The sequence below is a fragment of the Hippopotamus amphibius genome, chromosome 7 (genome assembly GCF_030028045.1).
Source record: "Hippopotamus amphibius kiboko isolate mHipAmp2 chromosome 7, mHipAmp2.hap2, whole genome shotgun sequence".
In the NCBI taxonomy this organism is placed as follows: Eukaryota; Metazoa; Chordata; class Mammalia; order Artiodactyla; family Hippopotamidae; genus Hippopotamus; species Hippopotamus amphibius.
This window is the reverse complement of record NC_080192.1, coordinates 89213442-89236307: the sequence shown is the minus strand read 5'-3', so window position 1 is coordinate 89236307 and position 22866 is coordinate 89213442. Positions and strand designations below refer to the sequence as shown.

The 22866-nt window shown below is 45.5% G+C and overlaps 1 protein-coding gene across 1 annotated transcript in view; it reads right to left on the bottom strand.

Annotated features, from left to right (window-relative positions):
• The window catches only part of ADD2 (adducin 2), a 48906-nt gene that overhangs the window by 14188 nt on the left and 11852 nt on the right, over nt 1-22866 (bottom strand). The window contains exons 4-9 of the mRNA XM_057741765.1: nt 19147-19298; nt 18618-18698; nt 13178-13327; nt 11624-11767; nt 9591-9689; nt 5027-5203 (exon numbers count right to left, since the gene is read on the bottom strand). Coding sequence (XP_057597748.1) covers nt 5027-5203; nt 9591-9689; nt 11624-11767; nt 13178-13327; nt 18618-18698; nt 19147-19298 — 803 coding nt within the window. The remainder of the gene's footprint in view (nt 1-5026; nt 5204-9590; nt 9690-11623; nt 11768-13177; nt 13328-18617; nt 18699-19146; nt 19299-22866) is intronic.

Sequence of the window (22866 nt, the reverse complement as noted above, 5' to 3'; positions counted from 1 at the left end):
TCATTTTGGTGGCTTCTCTTGTGGCAGAGCACAGGCTCTAGGCTCACAGGCTTCAGTAGTTGAGGCACTGGGCTCAATAGTTGTGGCTCACGGGCTCGAGAGCTCAGGCTCAATAGTTGTGGCGCACAGGCTTAGTTGCTCTGCGGCACATGGGATCTTCCTGGGGCAGGGATCTAATGCATGTCCCCTGCATTGGTAGGCAGATTCTTAACCACTGCACCACCTAGGAAGTCCCAGGGCTATAGGATTTTTAAAAAGCTTCCCGGCTGACTCTAACAGTGGCCCTCCCTTCCTCAACTCTGAAGTTTCTTAACTATTTCTCTCTTGGAACCTGACTCAAGAGCATCCCTGTCTCCTAAGCAAGGCCATGTGCCCCAAAGGTAGACTGCTTTTCAGAATGAACGTTCAGGAATCTTAGCAGCTGCTGGAGCAATTCTCAGCTCTGCCTGTCATCTTTTTTTAAATTAAAGTGGCATTGAAAAGAAAGTAGATTACAAAGAAAGTACAGAGCCATGTAGAAAAATTAAGCAATATGAAAAAACATAAGGAAAAAGTGGGTTTCGTGCAAAATCTCATCCCCAGAGACAACCACTAAAAATCCTTTCAGTAATCTCTCTAGGCATGCATATACATATGCATGTATGTAAATATACAGACTATATAATTAGTGTATAATATAATTATATAAAATATATAAAACAGTATATAAATGGGACTGTACCACATAAGCAGCTTTTTAAAAAATTGAGACATAATGGACATGTAACTTCACACTAGTTTCAGGTGTACAACATGGTAATTCAATCTTTGCATGTATTATATGTGTAACTGAATCACTTTGATGTACACCTGAAATTAACACATTATAAATCAACCATACTTCAATTAAAAAAAAAATCTGTGTATTGCAAAATGATTACCACGTGCCTAATTAACATCCAGCACCTCCCATAGTTACAATTTCTTTTCTAGTGATGAGAACTTTTAAGATCTACACTTTCAGCAACTTTCAAATATGTTACAATATTAATAACTATAGTATTAATATTAATACCATATTAATAATTATAGTCACCATGCTGTACATTACATCCCCAGGATTACTTATTTTATGTATGGAAGTTTGTACCTTTTGACCACATTTCTCTCTGCCCCCTACCCGGCAGCTACCAATCTGTTCTGTATATCTGAGTTTGAATTTTTTGGTTTTTGGTTTTTGGTTTTTGAGGTTTTGGGTTTTTTTTTTTTTTCATTGCTGCATATAAATGAGATCATAGTATTGTCTTTCTCTGTCTGACTTATTTCACTTAGCATAACCCCCCCAAGGTCCATCCATGTTGTTGCAAATGATAAGACTTCCTTCTTTTTTATGGCTGAATAATATTCTATCATATATAAGTACCACATTTCCTTTATCCATTCTTCCATCAGTGGACACTTAGGTTGCTCCTATTCCTTGGCTATTGTAAACAATGCTGCATAATCAGCTTCATAAGCTGCTTTTTTTAGCTCATCAATGTGTCTTGGAGATTTTTTTCATGTTATTGAACCTATAAATACACAGCAACCTTTAAACAACTGCATAATATGCCAATGAATGGGCATATCGTAATTTATCTAACTAATCCCAGTGGACACTTTATTTTCAAAATATGATAAACTACCCTGAAATAAGTATCTTTATAAATTTTTGTTTAGGCAATTAACATAAATGCCTGGTAATGAAAATGACTGAGTCAAAGGGTGCGCAGTATAAGTTTTTATATATTTATCACATCCGTTTCCCCAAAACACTAAGCCAATTTACACTTCTGCCAATTGTACTGGAGTTCCCAGTTCTCGTCTCCTTTCCCCAGACTGAATATTGTTGAGGTTTAAAAAAAATCCTTGGCAATCAGATGGGTTAAAAGGAAAATCCTCTACTTTTGTTTTGTTCTTTTTTGGATTACTAGTAAGACTGGCATTTTTAATTACATTTAACAGTCTCTTGAATATCTTCCTTTGTAAACTGGGTTCTCAGTTCATTTTTCTACTGTGATGCTTATCTTTTTTATATTGATTTGTAATACCTCCCTTTACCGTAAAGATATGAATCTTTTTTTTTATTTATTTATTATTTTCTGGGGGGTACACCAAGTTCAATCATCTGTTTTTATACACATATCCCCATATTCCCTCCCTCAACTCCCCCCCCACCCTCCCTCGAGTCCCCCCCACCCTCCCCATCCCAGTCCTCTAAGGCATCTTCCATCCTCGAGTTGGACTCCCTTTGTTACACAACAACTTCCCACTGGCTATCTATTTAACAGTTGGTACTATATATATGTCTGTGCTACTCTCTCGCTTCGTCTCAGCTTCCCCTTCACCCCCCGCCCCCCCCAAACCTCGAGTTCTCCAGTCCATTCTCTGCATCTGCATCCTTGTTCTTGTCACTGAGTTCATCAGTACCATTTTTAGATTCCGCATATATGAGTTAGCATACAATATTTGTCTTTCTCTTTCTGACTTACTAAGATATGAATCTTTTGACTGTCACAGATGTTGCAAATATTTCCCCCATACTTTGTCTTTTAGTTTGGTGGGGTGGTTTATAAAAATGCAGATTTTGGATTTTAATGTAATCATATCTGTCAATACTTGTCATCATGATTTCAGACTTCCCATGCTGGACAAGATCTTTCCTTCCAACACAAAGGCATCAAAGTATTAATTTATGTTTCTAAATACCTATACGAATCTCCTTTTCATGTTTAAATTTTTGACAAATCAGGGATTTATCTTGTTGAAAGGATAAGGCAGCAATCTGCCTTAGTTTCATTTGCCAGCTGGCTAGCAGCCTATCTTTCCCTACAGATTTATAAGATGGCTGTTAATCTTGAGTTAAATTTTCATGTATTTGGGATCTATTTCTGGATTCTCTAAGCTATAGCATTGATTGGCTTGTCTATTCTGGACTAGTGCTCCTCCTTTTAGTGACTAAAGCCTTATCACGCTTTACCACATGATGGTAATCACTCTTCTTTTTATAGGATTTTCCAAGCCATTCTGAATTTCACCTGCAAGGACACGTTGCTAAGTCCTTATACCTTCCCCCACTTTTGAGGAAATTACATTGAGTTTGTCAGTTAATTTGGAAAAGCAACCTCTACCCTACTGCAATTTTTAACCAAGAATAAATTATAGCTCTTCACTGATTTTAAGTTTTCTCTGATGTCCATTGGTAAAATTTTACAGTTGTCTTTAAAGGGGTTCTGATTAAAGTTTTATGATTTTGCTGCATTTGCAAATAGGATTATTTTCTCTCATTATATTTTCAAATACATTATTATATGCTAAAATACAAAAAAAGCTACTAATTTTTATACATATTTTCATAATTGACCACTTCAAAATGCACTCATTTCTAATTTTTCTCAGCTGACTCTTTTGAAATTTAGAGGCATGTAACCATACTAATTACAAAGAAGAGTAATTTTGTTTCCTTTGCAATATGTACACTTCTTATTTTTATGTCTCATTGCCTTGAATTGAGTTCCAATATTACTCCAGAACATTAAATAATAGTGCTGAGAACAGGCTCATTGTTTTGTTTCAAAATTTAATGGAAATTCTTCTACCATTTCACCATGATACTGGTGCTTATTTTGAGAAAAAAATCATTTTAATCATGTTAAATAAATGGCTTCCTATCCTACTTAACAGCTATTATTTTTATACATAATATTAAATTTTTATCAAATACCTTTGATCTCAAAGCGATCAGAAGGTTTACATTCTTTGACTCATTGATATCATGAAATATATTTAAAAGATTTATAATTTACAATATTAAACCATCCTTCAATACTGGGAATGAGCCCTCACTTGGTTATTGTGTATTATTATTCTAATGTTATGCTGTATACTATTTGCTAGTTTTCATGAAGCATTTTTCTTAAACTCAAAGTGAGGTTGGTCTGAATGTGTTATAATTGTTATGGTTTGGTTTCCTTCTTTCACTCTTCTCTGAGACAGTTTAAATAGCATAAGACTAGTTTGTCTCTTAAAGGTCTGAAAGAAATTCTGCATGAAACTACTTCGTCCTGGTGCTTTATTCAGGCATAGTTACTCACACAAATGTTAACAGGAGTTGTATTTTCATTGTGGAGTGTACCTTTGACCATTATAAAGTGACCCTCATGCTCAGCCTGGTAATAAAGTGGAAATGATTTGGAGGAACAGGAGGCAAGAAGAAAAAGATTAATTATTGCAATGACCCAGACACAATAAAGAGAGGGTCCAAAACAGCAGTGAGGGGGAGGGGTGGTAAATGATATAGAAATGTTACAAAGATAGGGTTCATCTTTGCTTTTCAAAGCAATCTAAGAAGTCATAGGCTCTTCCTGCAATTAGCTCCTCATTGTATATGCTTTCCTCTTATTCTTGAGTTGTCTCCTATTTACATACATATCATCAACTAAATTGTTAGCTCCAGAAGGAAGGAGGTCTTATAATTCTCTTGCATCCTTTAAAGCGCACTCCTAGACACATACCAGTTAACTCCCTACCTGATTGATTGATTCATTACAATAGGATATTGTTATAATGCTGCTCACCAGGAATACGGAAATTAATGATTTTATATGCCTTCTGCATTAAAGTCATGAGACTGAAAGAAAGGCAGAACTAGCTACAAAAGAGGAGTGAACCAAGCCACAATATGAGAGAGGCTCTGTGGTCCTGATTTTTACTGGATTACCACCTCTCATACCAACCAATAGCTTCTTACCCTTTCGCCAAAGAGCACCCTGCAGGTATCATGACATCCACAACCCTTGGAAAAGGGGTGACAAAGGCCATCATTTGAGAAAACTCAACTACTATTAGAATGACCACAAATTCCAAGTCAAGTTGCCAAACAAGGGATTTGAACAACTTAACTGTGATGCTGGCAGTTCTCACACCCACCGAATGCTTCATACAGACTGGTTTTGGTGGGGCTAAGCCACAAAGGACTGGCCTGGAAGGACAATGGCAGAAGACTCACCAGGTTGTCCAGCATCCTCATGAGGGCCTCGAACTCGTGCTCCCCCAGCCGGCTCTTCTGCATGGGCCCGAAGGTACTCCCTGCCCACTGCACAGAGCCCACCTCGTGGGGTCGGTGCTTCTCCTGCTCCAGGAGGATGAGATTCTCCACGCCCCCCGCACTGGACAGAGCGGACACCTGCAGCAAAGCGCGGAGAGCCGTCAGCTAGCGCACACGGGTGTGCGTGTGTACACTCACATCCCTGTGCACGTACCTGTGCTCCTATGTGTAACAGAGAATGGAGATCGGAGAAGATTAGAAACAGAAATGTCTGGAAAACTGAGCTGTATTTGGTTTTTTCCTCCCAGAGGAAAGCTGCTCCAAACTTGTAGGGCACGTGCCCATTTACAGGGAAACAGGTATCAGTATTTCTTTCCTAATGTCAGTTCTTAGGGGGACATAGCAAGTGTTAAACCTTAAGAATAAAACAATGAAGAGGGCTGAAAAGTTACCTGGGACACAGACCAACCTCAAATTGTGATTATTTTGGGGGAAGGAGGGAAGATGAGAAAAGGGGACTTCAATTCTTGTCTGTAATATTTTACTTCTTCAAGAGGAAAAGCCTGTTGATATTTGTTAAATCTGGTGGGTGTCTATTATATTATTCTCTGCAATTCTCTGTGTGTTTGAAATATCTCCCCTTAAAAAAAAAATAAAGAAGTCACTTGAAAGAAATAACCTGGCTTCTAGGCCAGTGAAATATGAGTGTAGCTTATTGGGCTGAATTAACAGGTCTAAAGGAAGAAAACCCTCCATGATGGGGTTAGCCAGTTGAGGAAGCCCAGAAGGAGACAGATGAACTGCTTGACAGTCACAGTCAGGCACTGTGTGGAGCTTAGGAAGCTTTCACCAGCAGACTCAGAGGGTTTGCTCCACTGTCAAGGCTCCATACGGAGGGGACAATACAGGTGGCTGCCGGCAGCAGACTTTGACTTTTAGGGCAAGTGGTGTGTGTATAAAGCAGCCATTATTAGAGTGATCCTAAAAACATTCATGAATCCAACTAATCTCATTTTCTAATTCCATGCTCATCTAAAAGTATGTTCTATTTACTTCCTGTATCCACCACTCAGATATAATTGCTTATGATTTGGCTTCCTGGGTAAGTCCAGAGAGAGATGGTGGTTTCCAAGTATTGTAGGTAGTGAAGCTGGAGTTTTACACGGCACACCAAGACCTTAGCATTCTGATTCATATTTGACATCCCATGTAAACCTGCTTGTTATGGGGGAACGGCTCTGATTATGTAAACTTTCAGTGTTCCGGTTTTTGTGCCAGTTACTGTTTTACTGAAAATGAAAAAATCCAATGTAGCTTGCGGATAAACACAGGTCTATGAACCCGTGAGGACCCTGGACATACTCCAGAGTGTGTTAAATTCAGCAGTGTAACACACAGCCCCGTGAGACTTCCTAGAGGTCAGCCAGGCAGCCTTTCCAAGGTGACCCCATCACTCTGTAAAGAGGAAGAAGCAAAAACAAGCATTTCCATGCCCTCCTTATCCAAGACATGTGTCCTGTGGAAGCCTCCATTTTTATCTTAAAAAGATGACTCCACACCCTGCAAACATAGAGACTTAGAGGCCTTTTAATTCCACTGTCTCACCAAAAATGAGAGTCCTTGTCTCATATCCCTAGAAGTGGTCAGCTCCATGCCTGGGAAGGCAGCCATTATCCTGTTGTCCAAATTTTAGAAGGGTTACAGTGTGTTGATACAGATTACACTGAGTTGAAATCTACCTTTTTGTTATGTTCATTCACTGGTCCCAGTGCTGCCCTCTGCTGACCATGTTTTGTAATTCTGAAGCCCCTCACATGAAGCACTGAGGCTGAGCGCATGGAAACACACTCTCAAAGGTAGTGAATCCCAGCTGGTTGATCAATTACCGAGTTCATCCTAGACCCCTACCTGGCCAAGGCAGGGCTTCAGCTCTGGGACCCTGAAACCCTGACTTAGAATGCCAGCTCCCTGAGGAAAGGTCCCAACCTGTCAGCGGACCTTTCCCACGGACCCGTACTGCCCTGATAGGCAGTGAACTGTAGTGTTTAGGACACAGGACTTGGGTACCAGGCTACCTGGGTTTGGATCCTGGCTCTGCCACCTACTTGCTGTGAGACTTTGAGCAGCTATTTACCCTCCCTGTGCCTCAGTTTTCTCATCTGTAAAATGAAAGTAGTATCTGCCTCATGAGGATTATTTAAGGTAATATTTGTAAAGCACTTAGAATAGCACCTGGTGCATAGGGAGTGCCACAGAAACATTTATGATAAATAGATTCTGAGGTTTTACCGTGAAAGCCTGAGAAGCAATATCCCCTAGAGACCGGTCATTCATAGAGGAGAAAACTGCCCACACCCTTGCAAGAGCTGCCTCCTCTCACCTCCCCCTTCCCCCATCCGTTTCCATGGCTATGGGTAGCAGATGGAGAACTGCCTGAGCTTCTTCTCATCTGCCTGTAAGCAGAGCAGGGAGCTGCCTCTCTCAGCAGAGGATGACCCAGTTTCCCGGAATCCCAAACCGATGGGGAGCAAAGAGAACGTTGTCCCCAGGAGAACGGAATAGGCACTCAGCCTTGAACCACTGAAATGACCACGGATACATTTGCTTGTTTGCCAAGGTCACCAAGGGAGAAAACTAGTCCCATGATGGAAACAGAATTTCAGTGCTGGTCATTTGGCCAGAAATGACCCTTCCAGAGGCTGCAGTCCCAACAGCATCTGCAGGCTGCTTGTACCTGGGCTCTTCTGAGCCTGGATCCGCCCACACCCTTGGTCTAATCTCTCCTGTTTTTCTTACACACCTTCCAGCTTCATTTCTCCCCGCAGAAGCCTTCCTGCTCCACCTGCTGAAAAAAATCCACTGGCGCTTTCTTGGGGTTACCTGCCCCCATCGCCTGATGAACTTTAAAGAGGTTACATCAAGCCAGTTCCGACTGAAAAGAAAGCGACAGCAGGCAGGGCCAAGAGAAGCAGCTGGGTCTGTCCGGGAAAGTGGCTGGCAGCTCCGCCCTTCATCTCCCCAGCTGCCACAGGCCATCCTCCCTTTGGTTAAATTGCACAGTGGCCATTTCTGGGGATCTGGAGCTGGAGGAGGTGTACTTCACTGTGTGGTGCGGAGACACCTCTCTTCATTCATTTTTAGGGCTGAGCTATCCTTGCAAAGAGATGAGGCTTTTTCATGAGCTATTTTCTCGTGGAAGCCTCTTCTTCTGAAGAAAGATGGGGAACTCTTCAGATGTGGAGAAGAGAATGTGGGCATATCAGAGGCTCTGCCAGGTTCTAACATCATTCAGGGGTCAGAGTTCAGGGCCAGCGTTACTGGATGGTAGGAGGGGATGTAGGGAGTGTCTCTCACACTGCTTCCTCTAACACCTCTTCATCACTGTCTTCTCAACATGTCCTTTAAAAACCATTGAAAAAGTCCCATTTGTAGAGCCTCCGCTAGTGATGCTTCTGGGACTATGGCATTCTTCCCTCAAAACACCCAAGGGAAGGGCAGGCCATCTTCCTTGGGACACTGCTCTGCCCAGACCAGCCAGGAGAGGGCAGATGGGACACCAAAAGGGCCCTGCAAAGAGCTGACTCACCCTGGAGCAGCTAGCCTCCCCGTCTGTCAATTGAGTCCTAAAAATACCATCGGCAACACCTCTCCTTGTCTGAAAGGCCATCCTCACAAGGACTCTATAGACCCAGGTCTGCAATTGAGGAAATGGCAAATGGAGGCTTACAGAGGCAAGTCCCCGACCCAAGGGCACAGAGCCCAGGGCTGGGAAGGATGGAGCCCAGTCAGCTGTGCAAGGCCCCCTATCGCCCCCCAAAAGCCTGCCACACTGAAAGGAGCATGTGCTTGACTCATCCAACACTACCTGGTTATTTGATAAAACTACAGGTTGTGTGTTTTCCTGCTGCTTCTCCACCAACTCTTCTAGGGGGTCCCATGACTCCTGACACTCCCCACCCGCCCTCTATCTCACCCTTTACCGGTTAGGAGAACTTCACCATGGGCTCCCTGGACATCACCTTAGGGCTTCCCTGGTGTCAGGCCTGCTGTGTCAACATTCTGCCTTGGCCTGCTCTTCACTTCTCTTTCTGGACTTGACCACGTTCATGGTCTTTGCAAACTACCCTCCTCCAAACAAAGAAAAGAAGACCTACTGTGTGGTGTCCATGGGGCACAGCTAGAGGTAACAGGTATACCCCCAGGTAATACAGGAGCATGGGAAGTATGGTTCCTCCTACTGTCCTACTGATGGACCCAGGCAGCTCCCTGGCCGGAGACTAATCCCCAAGAGTTGAGTGCCGGTTGTTAGGCAGTGGTGATAAAAAAAAGTTTAGAGCTACAAAACTGATTCTAAATATGAAACTTTAGAAGAATAAGGTGATGCCCAGGAAGAGAAATAGGGCAAGGCTTTTAGAGGGCTCTACTCAAAGGTCTCCCTAAATCACAGCCCATAGGGCCACCACCTTTGCCCCCAGGCCCCTGTCAGAGCCTCTCCTGGGCCCACAACCCAGAGGAACTTGCTCACCTGTATCTCACACGCAGCCTGCAGATGGAAGATCTTATAAAATGCCTCCTCTACGGTGTCACCCAGAGCGACCACTCCATGGTTTCTTAGCACCAGGATCTGTACAGGAGCAAACAGCCAATTAAAACTTTAAGCATTCCAAACTTGAGTTAAGAGAAAGAGATTTTCCATTTTATTCAGGTCAATTCCAAATCCAATCCTGGAGCATCTCCTCCCAATTCCTTACTCATTCTCCCTATACAAACACCCAATGCTACCCCCCATGAGTTTTCATATCCATCCAAAAGAATTTTTAAAGTATCCACCCTAAAAAATTGAAGATGCTTTTTAAAACTGAGACTGAATAGTTTGGTGGGTTTCTTTGGGCAAGGCCGGAGTTTTTAGGCCCTGAAGAGCTTAGAAGCCTGAAAAACGAATGTTTGTGTTAAAGTGAATGAATTATTTGCTGTCAAATACAAGGGTTCAACCTCAAAAACAATCGCTTGTCTCCTGTGACTCAGTCGACTTGTGAATCAAACCCAAGGGGCTGGTCCTCTGAGAGGTGACTCTTCAGACACAGGTGAGTTGGGTCCCCTGTTCTCTGGCCCTCAGGCTTTCTCTCCACGAACTCCATGAGGCCTTGGCAGCTCTAAGATCCTATAGTTCCATGAAAGAGGCCACAGCGACTTTCTAATCTAACTCACTAGTTTTACTTATGAGGAAATAGAAGCCTGAAGAAACCGACAATCTCCCAGCTAATTAGGGGCAGAGTCAGAACCGGAACCCATGCCGCCCTGTTGGTGCAACGTTTCTGACTCAGCCAGGAGCAGGCAGATCTAAAAGGGGGAAAGAACAGAAATGAATTTATACCAAGGTCCAGGTGCACCCTCCCTGTCGGGAAGTCTTCTTGGTTGGTTTTATCCACAAGAACGCTCTGAATGATACCCAGGTGATATCCACCTGGGAGCCGGGACACAGACCCACATATCAGATCTGTCCTTGCAGCACCTGGGCTGAGGCCCGGTGGCCTAACTGTCACATCCTCTCTTGCCGAAAACAGCTGGAGTTTTTTCCTCTTCAGAGCCAGAGAAATGATAAGAGACCTTGACTTTTGCTCACAAGATTTCGCTGCTGTTTTGTGAGTGCCCCATCTCTCAAATTTTTGTAGCATTTCACAGATGTGAACATCACCCCTCTCCCGGCACTGCTAATGAGGTGTCAGAGAATGGCAGGAGAGGGTGGAAGGGATTTCTGCTCTGTGTTAGAGATGGAAAGACAGGAACTCTCAGAGGGGAAGTGACTCCGGGAGTGAGTGCCTTTCAAGGAAGGGGGCAAGTGTCCATCAACCCGGGCTTGGCTCTGAAACGCCCCATTCTAAGCGCACCTGCCTGAATTACATGCTGTTATAAAACAGGTCTTCAGACTTACATCAAGTAATAATAATGAGATTCTGTTTATCTCTATCAAGTTAGCAAAAAAAAAAAAAGTGATAACACTCAAGTTTGGGGAGTCTACAGGAAAACAGTATTCTCAAGTACTAGTCATGGCTGGAGGAGAGGGCAGTTTGGTCATATGAAGTAAGAGTTTTAAAATGTGCATCATTAGGAATTTATTCTAAGGAAACCATCCCAAGCAAACACAAAGATGTAGCTGAAGGAATTTTCATCACAGAGTTGTTTATGTTAAGAGAAAATGTGGGGGGAAAACATTTCAATGTTTTTGTTTAGGTAAATAGCGGCACAGCCATTCATACAATGAGGAGTAATTTAAAATAGTGACTAGAAAGTATTGAATAACATACAAAGGTGTTTGCTGTATATCACTAAGGGGAAAGAGGAGAGTATATTTTATAATCCTAGTTTTGTAAATCTATATGAACAGTTACGGGGCTGTGCACCCAAACCGCAGGCTAGAGTGAAAGTTATTATTTCATGTTTTGTGGCAGTTGTTCACCTGCAACTTATAAACATTTTCCAATGAATATTTATCCCTTTTGTGATGTCAGTTTCTGACAACCCCACCCGGAGCATCTTCCCAGAACAGCTGAGCCGAACCTTGCAGGTGGGTCCAAGGCACTTCTGCAGGTTGATCCGATCGGCTTCCTGCTCCATCTCACCATTGAAGTCGTAATAGGCCATGTCCCCCACCAGCAGGGCGTTGTGGGACACAGGCAGGAGGCCCCACTTCATGGCCGACACCTTTAGTGAGAGGACCAAACGGTTAGCGCTGCAGCCCCACCCCCATCCCCGGCCCTCTGTCACAGCCGGCCCTTCCTCAGAGCACACAGTCAAGTTCTGTCTGGGACGAGTCAGGGGAGGGAGTGAGCACAGGACAAAGGCACACCCTCCCCCGGGCACGGCTCTTGCTTTCTCGCGGCTTCCTCTAAAGACCTCTCATCACTGTTTCCCCAGCTGCCATGGCAATACATCCCCTTCTAAAACTGCTGCAAAGAAAGCACTTGGGGGATGGTGTGCTGCTGCCTGCCCCTGCTTGGCTCTTGTCCTAGGACCTGGGAAGAGGCCGGGCCGGTGGAGTTGGCACCAGGCGGGGCTGAAGCAGGGTCCAGGGTCCCTGGGGCTTGGTCGAGACCCTCAGCCTTGGGTCAGCGCAGAAACAGCCACAACTCTTCACTGAAAGGGAGGCCTACTGGGAAGCCCCCATTTTGCAATGGGGCAATGCAAGTGCCAGGGAACAGGGTTAAATCCCGGGCTGTAAGCGCCATGCCCCAACTCCTGTCTTTTATTAAAAGCAAGGAGCGTAGAGAGGCTGGGAGCGCCTCTTGCCCTCCTTCACTCATCGTGCATCTCATGTAAGCCCTGGCTCTGTAAAAATGCATACATGGCACGAATACATCATGCAGTCTTAGTCCAAATTCTGGAAGGTCTGAGTGCTTGTAACAGGTGTGATTTAGGGAGAAAACCACAGGCCAGTGACAGGTCTGCTCTGCCCCTGTAGGTGTGTGGCCTGGGGGGGTCAGTAAGATGGGGTGAGGGTTGAGGGAACACCCAAACTGGGTGTCTGTTGTCCTTCCAAGTGCATTGCAGCATCTCAGGTAGACATGGAGAAACGCCCAGAGACCCTTGGGGGACAGCCTGCTCCTTGAGGGTCTTCCCTCTGCTCTCTCCCAGTTCTCCTTGCTGCTGTGCCGGCTCTCAGCCCACCCTGCGCTGTGAAAAGCGGGCACAGGGCAGGGTCCCACCCTCTGATCTCCTATCGAGATCTCCGTGCCAGAGCGTGGGCTGCGGGGGCAGATGCCAGACTGATGTGAGCAGAGACGCAGAAGCCGCCCTCACCCTGGCAAGTGCGCCGATTTTCGTAGGTAGCAGGTGAGGAATGCAGTGGCAGACCTCACACATCTTCACCTTATCTCCCCTCACCTAGACTTCTACCGTCAGAACAATGAAGAGGAGGGAAGCTCCCATGGTGGGTGTCCCCCTCCTCACCTTGGTCTGAGTTGCCGGGAATCTTTCCAGAACTGTTTTATATGGTGAGTGTGCTCCTAGCTTGGGGGGCTTATTCTTTCTTCAGGGAGACTCTCAGAGGGACAGGTGCCGTGGGTGTGCTGCCAGCCTCAGGGACCGCAATGCCGACTGAGAGCGGACACTCACCGCCGCCGTGGCCGGAGTATGCAGGTGGATGACGCAGCGCACGTCAGGTCTGGCGGCATAGATGGCCGAGTGCAGGCAGAAGCCCGTGGTGTCCACTGGGAAGCAGCTGCTGCCCTTCTCCACCACCTCTCCCAGGATGTTCACCTTGATCTGGGCCGGGGAGGGCGGGGGTCGGTAGAGGAAGAGAGACTTCCGCCCACCGGCAGGCAGAGGCCCCTCACTCCCCTCCCTGCCAGTGGGCCAGGCACAGGCCCACCCACCTACGTCCACTCTCCACCACACTACAGACAATGGGTGTGCTTGGTGTCGGGGGTCAGAGACCCGTTCCTGCCTGCAGGGTGAGCACACAAGCTACTGGGAAACAAAAGTGATTCTAATTCAGCACGAAAAATGCTAGAGCAGAGTTCCTCAGGCTTTCCTGTGCGTGCGAATCACCTGGATGCAACTAGAGATGACCATACGAAGTGAAGCAAGTCAGAAGGAGAAAGACAAAGACCACATGATATCACTTATCTGTGGAATCTAACATACAGCACAAATGAACCTATGAAACAGAAACAGAATCAGGGACGTAGAGAACAGACTGGTGGTTGCCAAGGGGGAAGGAGCTGGGGGAAGGATGGAGTGGGAGGCTGGGGTCAGCAGATGTAAGCTTTTATACATAATATGGATAAACAGCAAGGTCCTACTGTACAGCACAGGGAACTATTTTCAATATCCTATGATAAAGCATAATGGAAAAGAATATATAAAGCAAGAACGTATACAAAGGTATAACTGAACCACTTTGCTGTACAGCAGAAATTAATACATTGTAAATCAACTATACTTCAATTTTAAAAATGGATGAAAAAAAGAATCACCTGGAGATCCTGTGAAAATGCAGATTCAGCGTCAGTAGGCCAAGAACTCGGCCCGAGAGTCTGCACTTCTAATAAGTTCCCAGTGATACCCCTGCTGCTGGTCCACGGACCATACTTTGAGTAGCAAGGTGCAAGAAAAGAATTATTCACAGAATTCTCTAGAAGCAGACAGGAGGAGTCTTTAATCCCAGTAGAAAAGGGGGAGTAGAGAAGCCTTCCCAGAGGAAGTAACATCTAAACTGAGCCTTTTTCTTTTTTTTCCCACTTTTTATTTTGAAAAATTTTTAATCATACACAAAGGTAAAGAGGAGAGTGTAATGAACATCCCTTTATCAGTCACCCGAAAGCTCGGTCTTAAAGGACAAATGGGGAGCAGTCACTGGTCTTACAATCTGCTTTTGACTCCAAGGGGTTGTGGGTATCATGGTGAAAACAAACACACGTGCACACATGCACGTGCACACGCACACACATGCGCGCACACACACACACCTGTTGGTGGCTGTGGCTGGCCTGGCACACCGCTAAGCCATGGCACTTCCTGCATGAAATAAACAATCTCACAGAACATCATCATCAGAGAAGACCACTTTTGACGGTGACACAGAAAACAAGAGCCACTCCTTAATCACATCTAAGCACAGACAAAAACAACTTTGTGTAAGTGCAAAAATGAACAACACATAGGATCATAAGAGACTACTATAAGCAACTATATGCCAATAAAATGGACAATCTAGAAGAAATGGACAAATTCTTAGTAAAGGTATAAGCTTCCAGGACTGAACCAGGAAGAAACAGAAAATAAGAACAGATCAGTCACAAATACTGAAATTGAAACCGTGATTTAAAAACTTCCAACAAACAAAAGTCCAAGAACAAGTGGCTTCACAGGTGAATTCCATCAAACATTTAGAGAAGAGCTAACACCTATCCTTCTCAAACTCTGCCAAAGTATAGCAGAGGGAGGAACACTCCCAAGCTCATTCTACGAGGCCACCATCACCCTAATACCAAAACCAGACAAAGATATTACCAAAAAAGAAAATCACAGACCAGTATCACTGATGAACACAGAAAAAAATCCTCAACAAAATACTAGCAAATCAAATCCAATGACAGATTAAAAGGATCATATACCATGATCAAATGGGATTTATCCCAGGGATGCAAGGATTCTTCAATATACACAAATTAATCAGTGTGATACATCACATTAACAAGCTGAAGAATAAAAACCATATGATCGTCTCAATAGATGGCAACACTTCCTCCCGGCTAACAAGAGACACTCACCCCTGCCGCACCAATGGCAGCTTCACATAACTCTAATCCTGAAACACGCCCTTCTGGACACCCTGGGGCTGAACACACCTCCTGCTCCTTGTGCAGCCTCCTGGCAGCTGGTAGGTAGCTAATTAGCCTAACTTATTGACTAGAGGCATTTGCTGGACATTAACAAGCTAGATTTTTGTTTCTAAAAATCATGACAGCTTTGGCCCTCAAAACTGCAGCACGGGGACATCCTAAATGTAGCACCCAGGGCAGTTCCACACACGCCCACCACGGCCAGCCCAGAGGCCCAGGCAGACAACGTGGTACTAAAGCAAGGAACATGCTACTGACAGCATTGGCTCAAGTAGAAGCGTGAAGATGTTCAGCAAAACCTCTCTTGGGTGCGGAGGAAAGGGAACTCTCCTGCACTGTTGGTGGGAATGTAAGTTGGTACAGCCACCATGGAAAACAGTTTGGAGGTTCCTTAAAAAACTAAAAATGGAACTACCATATGACCCAGCAATCCCACTACTGGGCATATACCCAGAGAACACCATAATCCAAAAAGAAACATGTACCACAATGTTCATTGCAGCACTACTTACAATAGCCAGGACATGGAAGCAACCTAAATGCCCATTGACAGATGAATGGATAAAGAAGATGTGGCACATATATACAATGGAATATTACTCAGCCATAAAAAGGAATGAAACTGAGTTATTTGTAGTGAGGTAGATGGACCTAGAGTCTGTCATACAGAGCGAAGTAAGCCAGAAAGAAAAAAATAAATACCACATGGTAACTCATATATATGGAATCTAAAAAAATGGTACTGATGAACCCAGTGACAGGGCAAGAATAAAGATGCAGATGTAGGGAACAGACTTGAGGACATGGCGGGGGGTGGGGCGGTGAAGGGGAAGCTGGGACGAAGTGAGAGAGTAGCATTGACATATATACACTACCAACTGTAAAATAGATAGCTAGTGGGAAGTTGCTGCATAACATAGGGAGATCAACTCAATGATGGGTCATGACTTAGAGGGCTGGGATAGGGAGAGTGGGAGGAGGGGATATGGGGATATGTGTATAAATACAGCTGATTCACTGTGGTGTACAGCAAAAACTGGTACAACAGTGTAAAGCAATTATATTCCAATAGAGCTTAAAAAAAAATCTTTCTCTTACAAAATTCTGTTTTAAGTGAATTTTACAGGATGAACGTGACTTCCAAGTGGCCTGACCCATGGAAGTGGCAGCAACCCTGCCGTCTCAGGAACTTAAACTTGCGAGGGTCCAATGCAGATCTTGGTTTCCTTTCAGCCCAACTCCCCCTCCTCCTTGGCTGCATGGCCTGCTCCGACTTCCCTCTCAGGGGTGGGCTCCCTCTGCTCTCATGTGTTCCTTATCTCAGCCTTGGATGTGTGATCTGTTGTTACTTAAGGATCTCTACAGCCACTATCCCATGCAGTGCCTTTGTCTGGTGGGAAAACGGTACCCTCTCTTGAGGACAGCTCCAGGGTCATAGGGTATGTGGATGTTGCCACTGTGCAAATTTGAAAAAGCAGCCCAGTACCAGGACATGCTTAGAGAGCGGAACACAGGCTGGAATTTCATCCTCTCTGTGCCCACCACCAATCAGTTTCCCTTGCACAGCACACAAGCTGCACAACCACACACAGCAACCCTAGGTTTACACACATCCTGAATATCTCATGCCCATGACTTGCAAACCTGCATCTCTAGGCCAGATCTCTTCTGAACCCAGGACAACCAAATGCCAGCTGAATGTCCCACCAACTCCTCAAACTCAATCCTACAACCTAACTCAACTGTTCACCAGGCCCACTAAGACTGCTGGCCCAGAATTTCCTTCCCAGGTCACTGTAACAGCCCCAACCAGTTGGCCCACTGTCGGTTTGCCTGCATACAGCTGTCAGAGTGCAGTTGCTACAACAGGCACCTGACTGCATCACTCACGTGCCTCATGAGACCTCAGTGGCTCTGCATGTCCAGCAGAATAAAGCCAAAGGGCTGTTTATTATCTCATCCCCTTCTCCTTCCCAGCCTCACCTCCAGATGGAATATGTAAGTCAGACTCGGCCACTCACTGTCCGCAGGTGCACCGGGATCTGGCGTGCAGCTGGGCTTGGTGTGCTCCTGCCGAGGACATGGTAGCCTCTGCCCAGCCCCTCCCTGCTGCCCTGCCGCCCTGCCGCCTATCCCATGGGCTTCCGAGGACGCTCTCCTTCACCACCATTTTGACCTAGAAGTTCCTCCTCGTCCCCTCCACCTCCCTCAGCACGTGCTGGGCTCGGCGCCCCCTCCACGCTCCCCAAGCTTCCTCCATGCTCCCCAAGCTTCCTTCGTCTCTAGTGTCTAGGGAGCACTCTTCACTCAAGTCTAAACACTGATTGCCTCGCCTGTCTCCTCTTCAGACCATGAATGCCTTGGACAGAGCCTATGCCACCCTTGTGTCGTGTCCCAGTCTGACTTGGCCATGACTGCCTTCGGTCACCGTGTGCAAGTCGCTTACCCTCCTGACCACCAGTGTCTCTCCTGCCTGTAAAGTGGCCCGGGCAGTCCTCCGGGTCCCGCCCTGCCCAGGTACTCTGAGACTTCGTCAGCCTGCTCTTTTAACTGAGTGCCTGGACTCAACATCTGAGTGTGTCTCATGCCTGGCAGAGGCCCCAGGCGGCATCCTCCCCTCCCAGGCACGTGGCATAGCAGCCGCAGCCCCTGTACCTAACAACATTTGGCTTCTTCTGCTTCTAAGACAGTCCCTTCTACTGCTTTCTTCTCTCCCATCCACACACCTAAAAACCTTTCCTGATCGAAACTGATTCTGGAAGTTTCTTCCTACCACACCTAAAAGGAGCAGGAGGATGGAAAGGGGACCCAGAAGCTCCCTCTCATGGCACCGGCACTAGAAGAGTCTTGCATTGCTTTGGGACAGAGCATTGGCTGTGCTTCTAACGTATCCCCCCAGCCAGGAAGGCTTCCCAACTCCTAGCCTTTGCGGTCCAATCCCAGGCTCAGAGGCCCCCAGGCTCATCTCTTCTCCTCTCACCCTCCTACTGTGCTGGCTGCCTGCACCTCCCATTTCTTCTCCTGATCACATCATGCTCTGCCCTCTCAGTCTGTTTTGGTGTTCACATGACTTCTCTGTCCCACTAGATTGCAAACTACACAAAGGACAGGATGGCTGTGGCTACCTTGGAGATGACCTGTCACCACAGAAGCAGAGGGTACTGTCATTTCAGCAAGAAATGGGTAGTGAGATGCCAGACTGGACTCACCAGGCTGGATGCTGTGACTTCGCTGCAAGAAACTCCCTTCGGGCTGATCAGGAAGTGGTCCTGCTCCTTGCTGACTCTCAACTGCAGGAAAGACATGTGTTCTCAGTGGCAAGGAGGGAGAGGGGTCATTTCCAACAGCACATTGCTTGAATCCCCTCTTCCCCTAAATCCACTGCACCCCAATCTCCCCCTCAAGAACCCTTACCTCCTCCTGACCCATGAGAGACGAAGAGGACTCAGCTTTATTTGGAGCTGGGGCAATGAAGCTACAAGAGGAATCTCCCAATGGTCAAGGGTAGCCCTAGAAATAGGATCCTGAAATTTGTGGCTCCTCATCCAGAGAAGTGCCCACTGGGCAGGCTATCTATCTCAGGAAACCACAGCGGTTCGAAACGTTGGAAGGTCTCATTGAATTTTGGCCAAAGGCCACCAGCAGTGCCACAGCCATGCCAAGGGTCAGGAGTTCTCTTTTCGGATTTGGTGGGGGCCACACGCAGTGCCCCACCCCGCTCCCAGATGCTCCCCTCACCGTGACGTAGGTGTCGCTCAGCTGGGCCCAGCCGTACAGGTCCAGGAGGCGGTAGACGCTGCTGATCTTGCACCGCATGAGCCGCTCCCCCTTGGCCAGGTTCAGGGAGTCGGCTGTGTGGAGGTCGTTGATGGGCGTCATCATGGAGAAGTCTGCAGGGGCACGGCGCAGCTTTCGGGTCAGGGGCTCCCGTCTGCCCTCCCCTGCCCTGCTCCCCATCCTCTCCAAATTCTCACTGGCGCTACAACCACACTCGAGACTTCAGGGAATTCACCATCTTTGACCCTGACTCCAGAGGAGAAAATTCATAGAATGGACAGTTGTGCCCAATGAAGCCCTCTGCTCCTTTGGGGAAGGATGGCACTGCTTTGGGTCAAAAATCATGGGCAGACTCAAGGCCACGGAATGAAAGTTTCTCAGAAGGCCAAGCTGACCATCAACCCTACATAGACATTGAAAAAAGCATAAATAAATTTCTGAGTGGAAATATGGGTACATTTTATCAGTAAAGTTTTTTTTTTCTTTTTTCTTTTTTTTAATTTTTGTTATCAGTAAAGTTTTAATGAAAAAGTTACTAATCATTATCGTATTGTTTTAACTATACCATGGAATATCACTTCTTCTCTGATTTGGAAACAGGGCAGACAGAAAGCCAAGTCAACCAGGGAGCAAATTCCTCAAGTCTGTCTGACAAGTCATAAACTTCCAGAAGTCAGTGTGGCTGTGACTGGCTGAAGGGCTGGAGGCCTTGTGTGGACCACACATCTGTTCCCCTCTGGATATGCAGTTCCTTGGTTATTTATGGCTCTCTTTGGGAATTTAGGAGGATGTGGAAGTAATATGGAAATGAGCCTAGAGCATTTGATAGTCTTATGCTCAGGGCACCTAAAGGGTGTAGCAGTTGACACCTAGTATGTCCCATTAACCATGATGACCACCGCCTGCATGCCTCAAGAAGGCAGAAGAGGGCATCTAAGCCCCAGAACTCTGATTAATCAGTGTCTGGGAAACAATAAAAGAATCAATAGGGGGCTTCCTAGGTGGCGCAGTGGTTGAGAATCCGCCTGCCAATGCAGGGGACACGGGTTTGATCCCTGCTCCAGGAAGATTCCACATGCAGCGGAGCAACTAAGCCCATGCGCCACAACTATTGAGACTGCGCTTTAGAGCCTGTGAGCCACAACTATTGGGCCCATGTGCTGCAACTACTGAAGCCCACGCACCTAGAGCCTGTGCTCCGCAACAAGAGAAGCCACGGTAGTGAGGAGCCCATGCACCACAACGAAGAGTAGCCCCCACTCACTGCAACTAAAAAGAAAGCCTGCGCACAGCAAAAAAGACCCAACACAGCCAATAAAATAAATAAATAAATAAATTTATTTATTTATTTATTTAAGAAAAAGAATCAATAGGGAAGGGTTCTGGCTTAAAATGATGTCTGGCTGGGAGCCTCCTGATGTTGCCTCTCCCAGCATACCACGAAAACCTTTAATGGATTAAAATGCTCTACGGAAGCTTCCACCATCTCTGCAAACCTCACTGCCACAGCATGTGATGTACGTCCTGTATCAGGTTTGCCATTAGTTGAAATGACGAGATGGTCTGCGAATATGAGGGTGGACTGGGGGCACAAAACAAGCAGAGCAAGCCTCGAACACCCCATGTGAGGAAGATGCCCCCAAAGGGCCTGTGCCCACCAGCGGTGGTACGCCTCCAGGGCATGTGTCCAGTACACAAAGCTGACGGGGACAGAAGTGGCTCAAAGGCCCAGCTGAACTGGCAAGGAGACCAATAATGAAGCACAAGACTTGAGGATTTCTAATTCAAACTGACCAATCTGGGATCCCTGGCTCCTCCCTGCTTCCCCAGATAAGTATTTAGCTCTTTGCTTTACCCCTGGCAGCAAGAAGGGAGGCATATCAAAAGCATAAGGCCCCCAGGCAAAGCTGGAGGGGGAGGGAGGCTGTTGTTGGGAGAGTCTTCAGACCCAAGTTCTCTGAATCCTTCTCTTAGAAATAACTATGGAGTCCCAGAGATGGCCAGGAGGCCAGAATAGGACTGAAAACACTCACTCTGTCATGTCCTCTGTGCCCCGTATCAGAGTCCCCTCCCTAACCTTGTGGAACTTCCCCATGAGGACTACCCGCCCACAGGCCCGGGAGAGACCAGAGGGATCCTCAGGAGTCCCCGGTCCTCTGTGCTCAAGGTCTCCATAGAAGGAACACTTATTCTGACCAGCCTCACTAAAGTGAAGATCTAACTGGGCCAACATTTCAGAATACCTAAGAAAACACAGAAAAAGATGAAAATCCACCAAACGCCCTGAAAGCTAAGACTGAAGGACACACTATTTAGAAAAGCCAAAGAACAACCCTCCCCCGCCAAAACCCCCAAACCAACCAAGCAAACAAAATTCTAAGGCAAATGGAGCTGGATAAAGAACAACCTCTCCAGGCTTGAACTCATGACACTTCAAGTTTTCCCTCTCCACATCCCCTGACTCAGTTTCCCTGGCTGCACCAACCAGATCTGCAGGCATTCAAGTGTCTTCCTGGCAGATGCTGATGAGTGAGGCACTGGGAATGCTGGTCAGCCCTATTTCTTTCTCAAAAGGGAGAGTATAACGTAAGAGATGTGAAAGTGAAGAGAAAGAATATGATAGACATGGGGGACAAAAGACCAGGGGACCTGGCATATAAATTGTCAGTACTGACATAATAGAAGAAAAAATTCTGAACTGAAAAAAAAAAGACCTATATATACAAACTGAAAGGACTTACAGCATTTCAGGGGAGAAAAGTCCATTAAAAGAAAAACATACAATTAAATGCTTCCTGATGCATTTCTGAAATGCAAGGGTAAGGGGGAAAATCCACAAGCATCTAGAAAAAAAAAACTGGTTACTTACAAAGGAACCTGTAATAGACTGTTTCAGACTTCTCTGCTATAGCAACAGGTGCCAAAGACAATACTATAGGAGATTTATAAAAACAAACAAATCCTACAACAAAGTGACACAAAATAGGTAAAAATAAAGGGACCATCACAAGTATGCCAAGGCAAGTATAAAAAATAAAAAAATAAATAGAGGCCATAACACGATCAAAGTAGAAGCCATGGAAAACAATATTCTTTTGGACAGAAAGGACCATTTTGTAGGTCATCTTGTATGGATTAAAGGCATAACCCATAATGAAGCTATAGCTATAAAAACATGTATACTTTGAAAAGCATTTCATCAAGATATTCAAAACAAAAGTTACCAGAAACACAGAGAGAAATGAACAGAAATCAAATACAGTGGGAGACTAATTTTTTATAAAATCAAAAACAATAAATGAAGGTATAGATTAAATACTATGTCCCAGAGATAAGCGTCTACACGCATCCATCATTTAAATATATCATTAGGCCACAAAGAAAATCTCAAAAAATTCCCAACACAGACATTAAGTAGGCTACGTTTTCAAAACATGATGCAATAAAACTAGACATTATCAACAAATCTTTAAAGAATACAAATTCCACCACTCAGAAATGGGGAAATACTCTCAGAGTGTGTTTATTTTATTTTAGAATAAAAATAAAACCAAAACAGCAACTGCAAACTATCTAGAAATTAACAATAAAGGAAATACTACGTGTCAAAATTTATCGGATGAGACCAAATTTATACTGAGAAAAAAAAAATCTATAGCCTTAAATGTCTTTATTATTGAA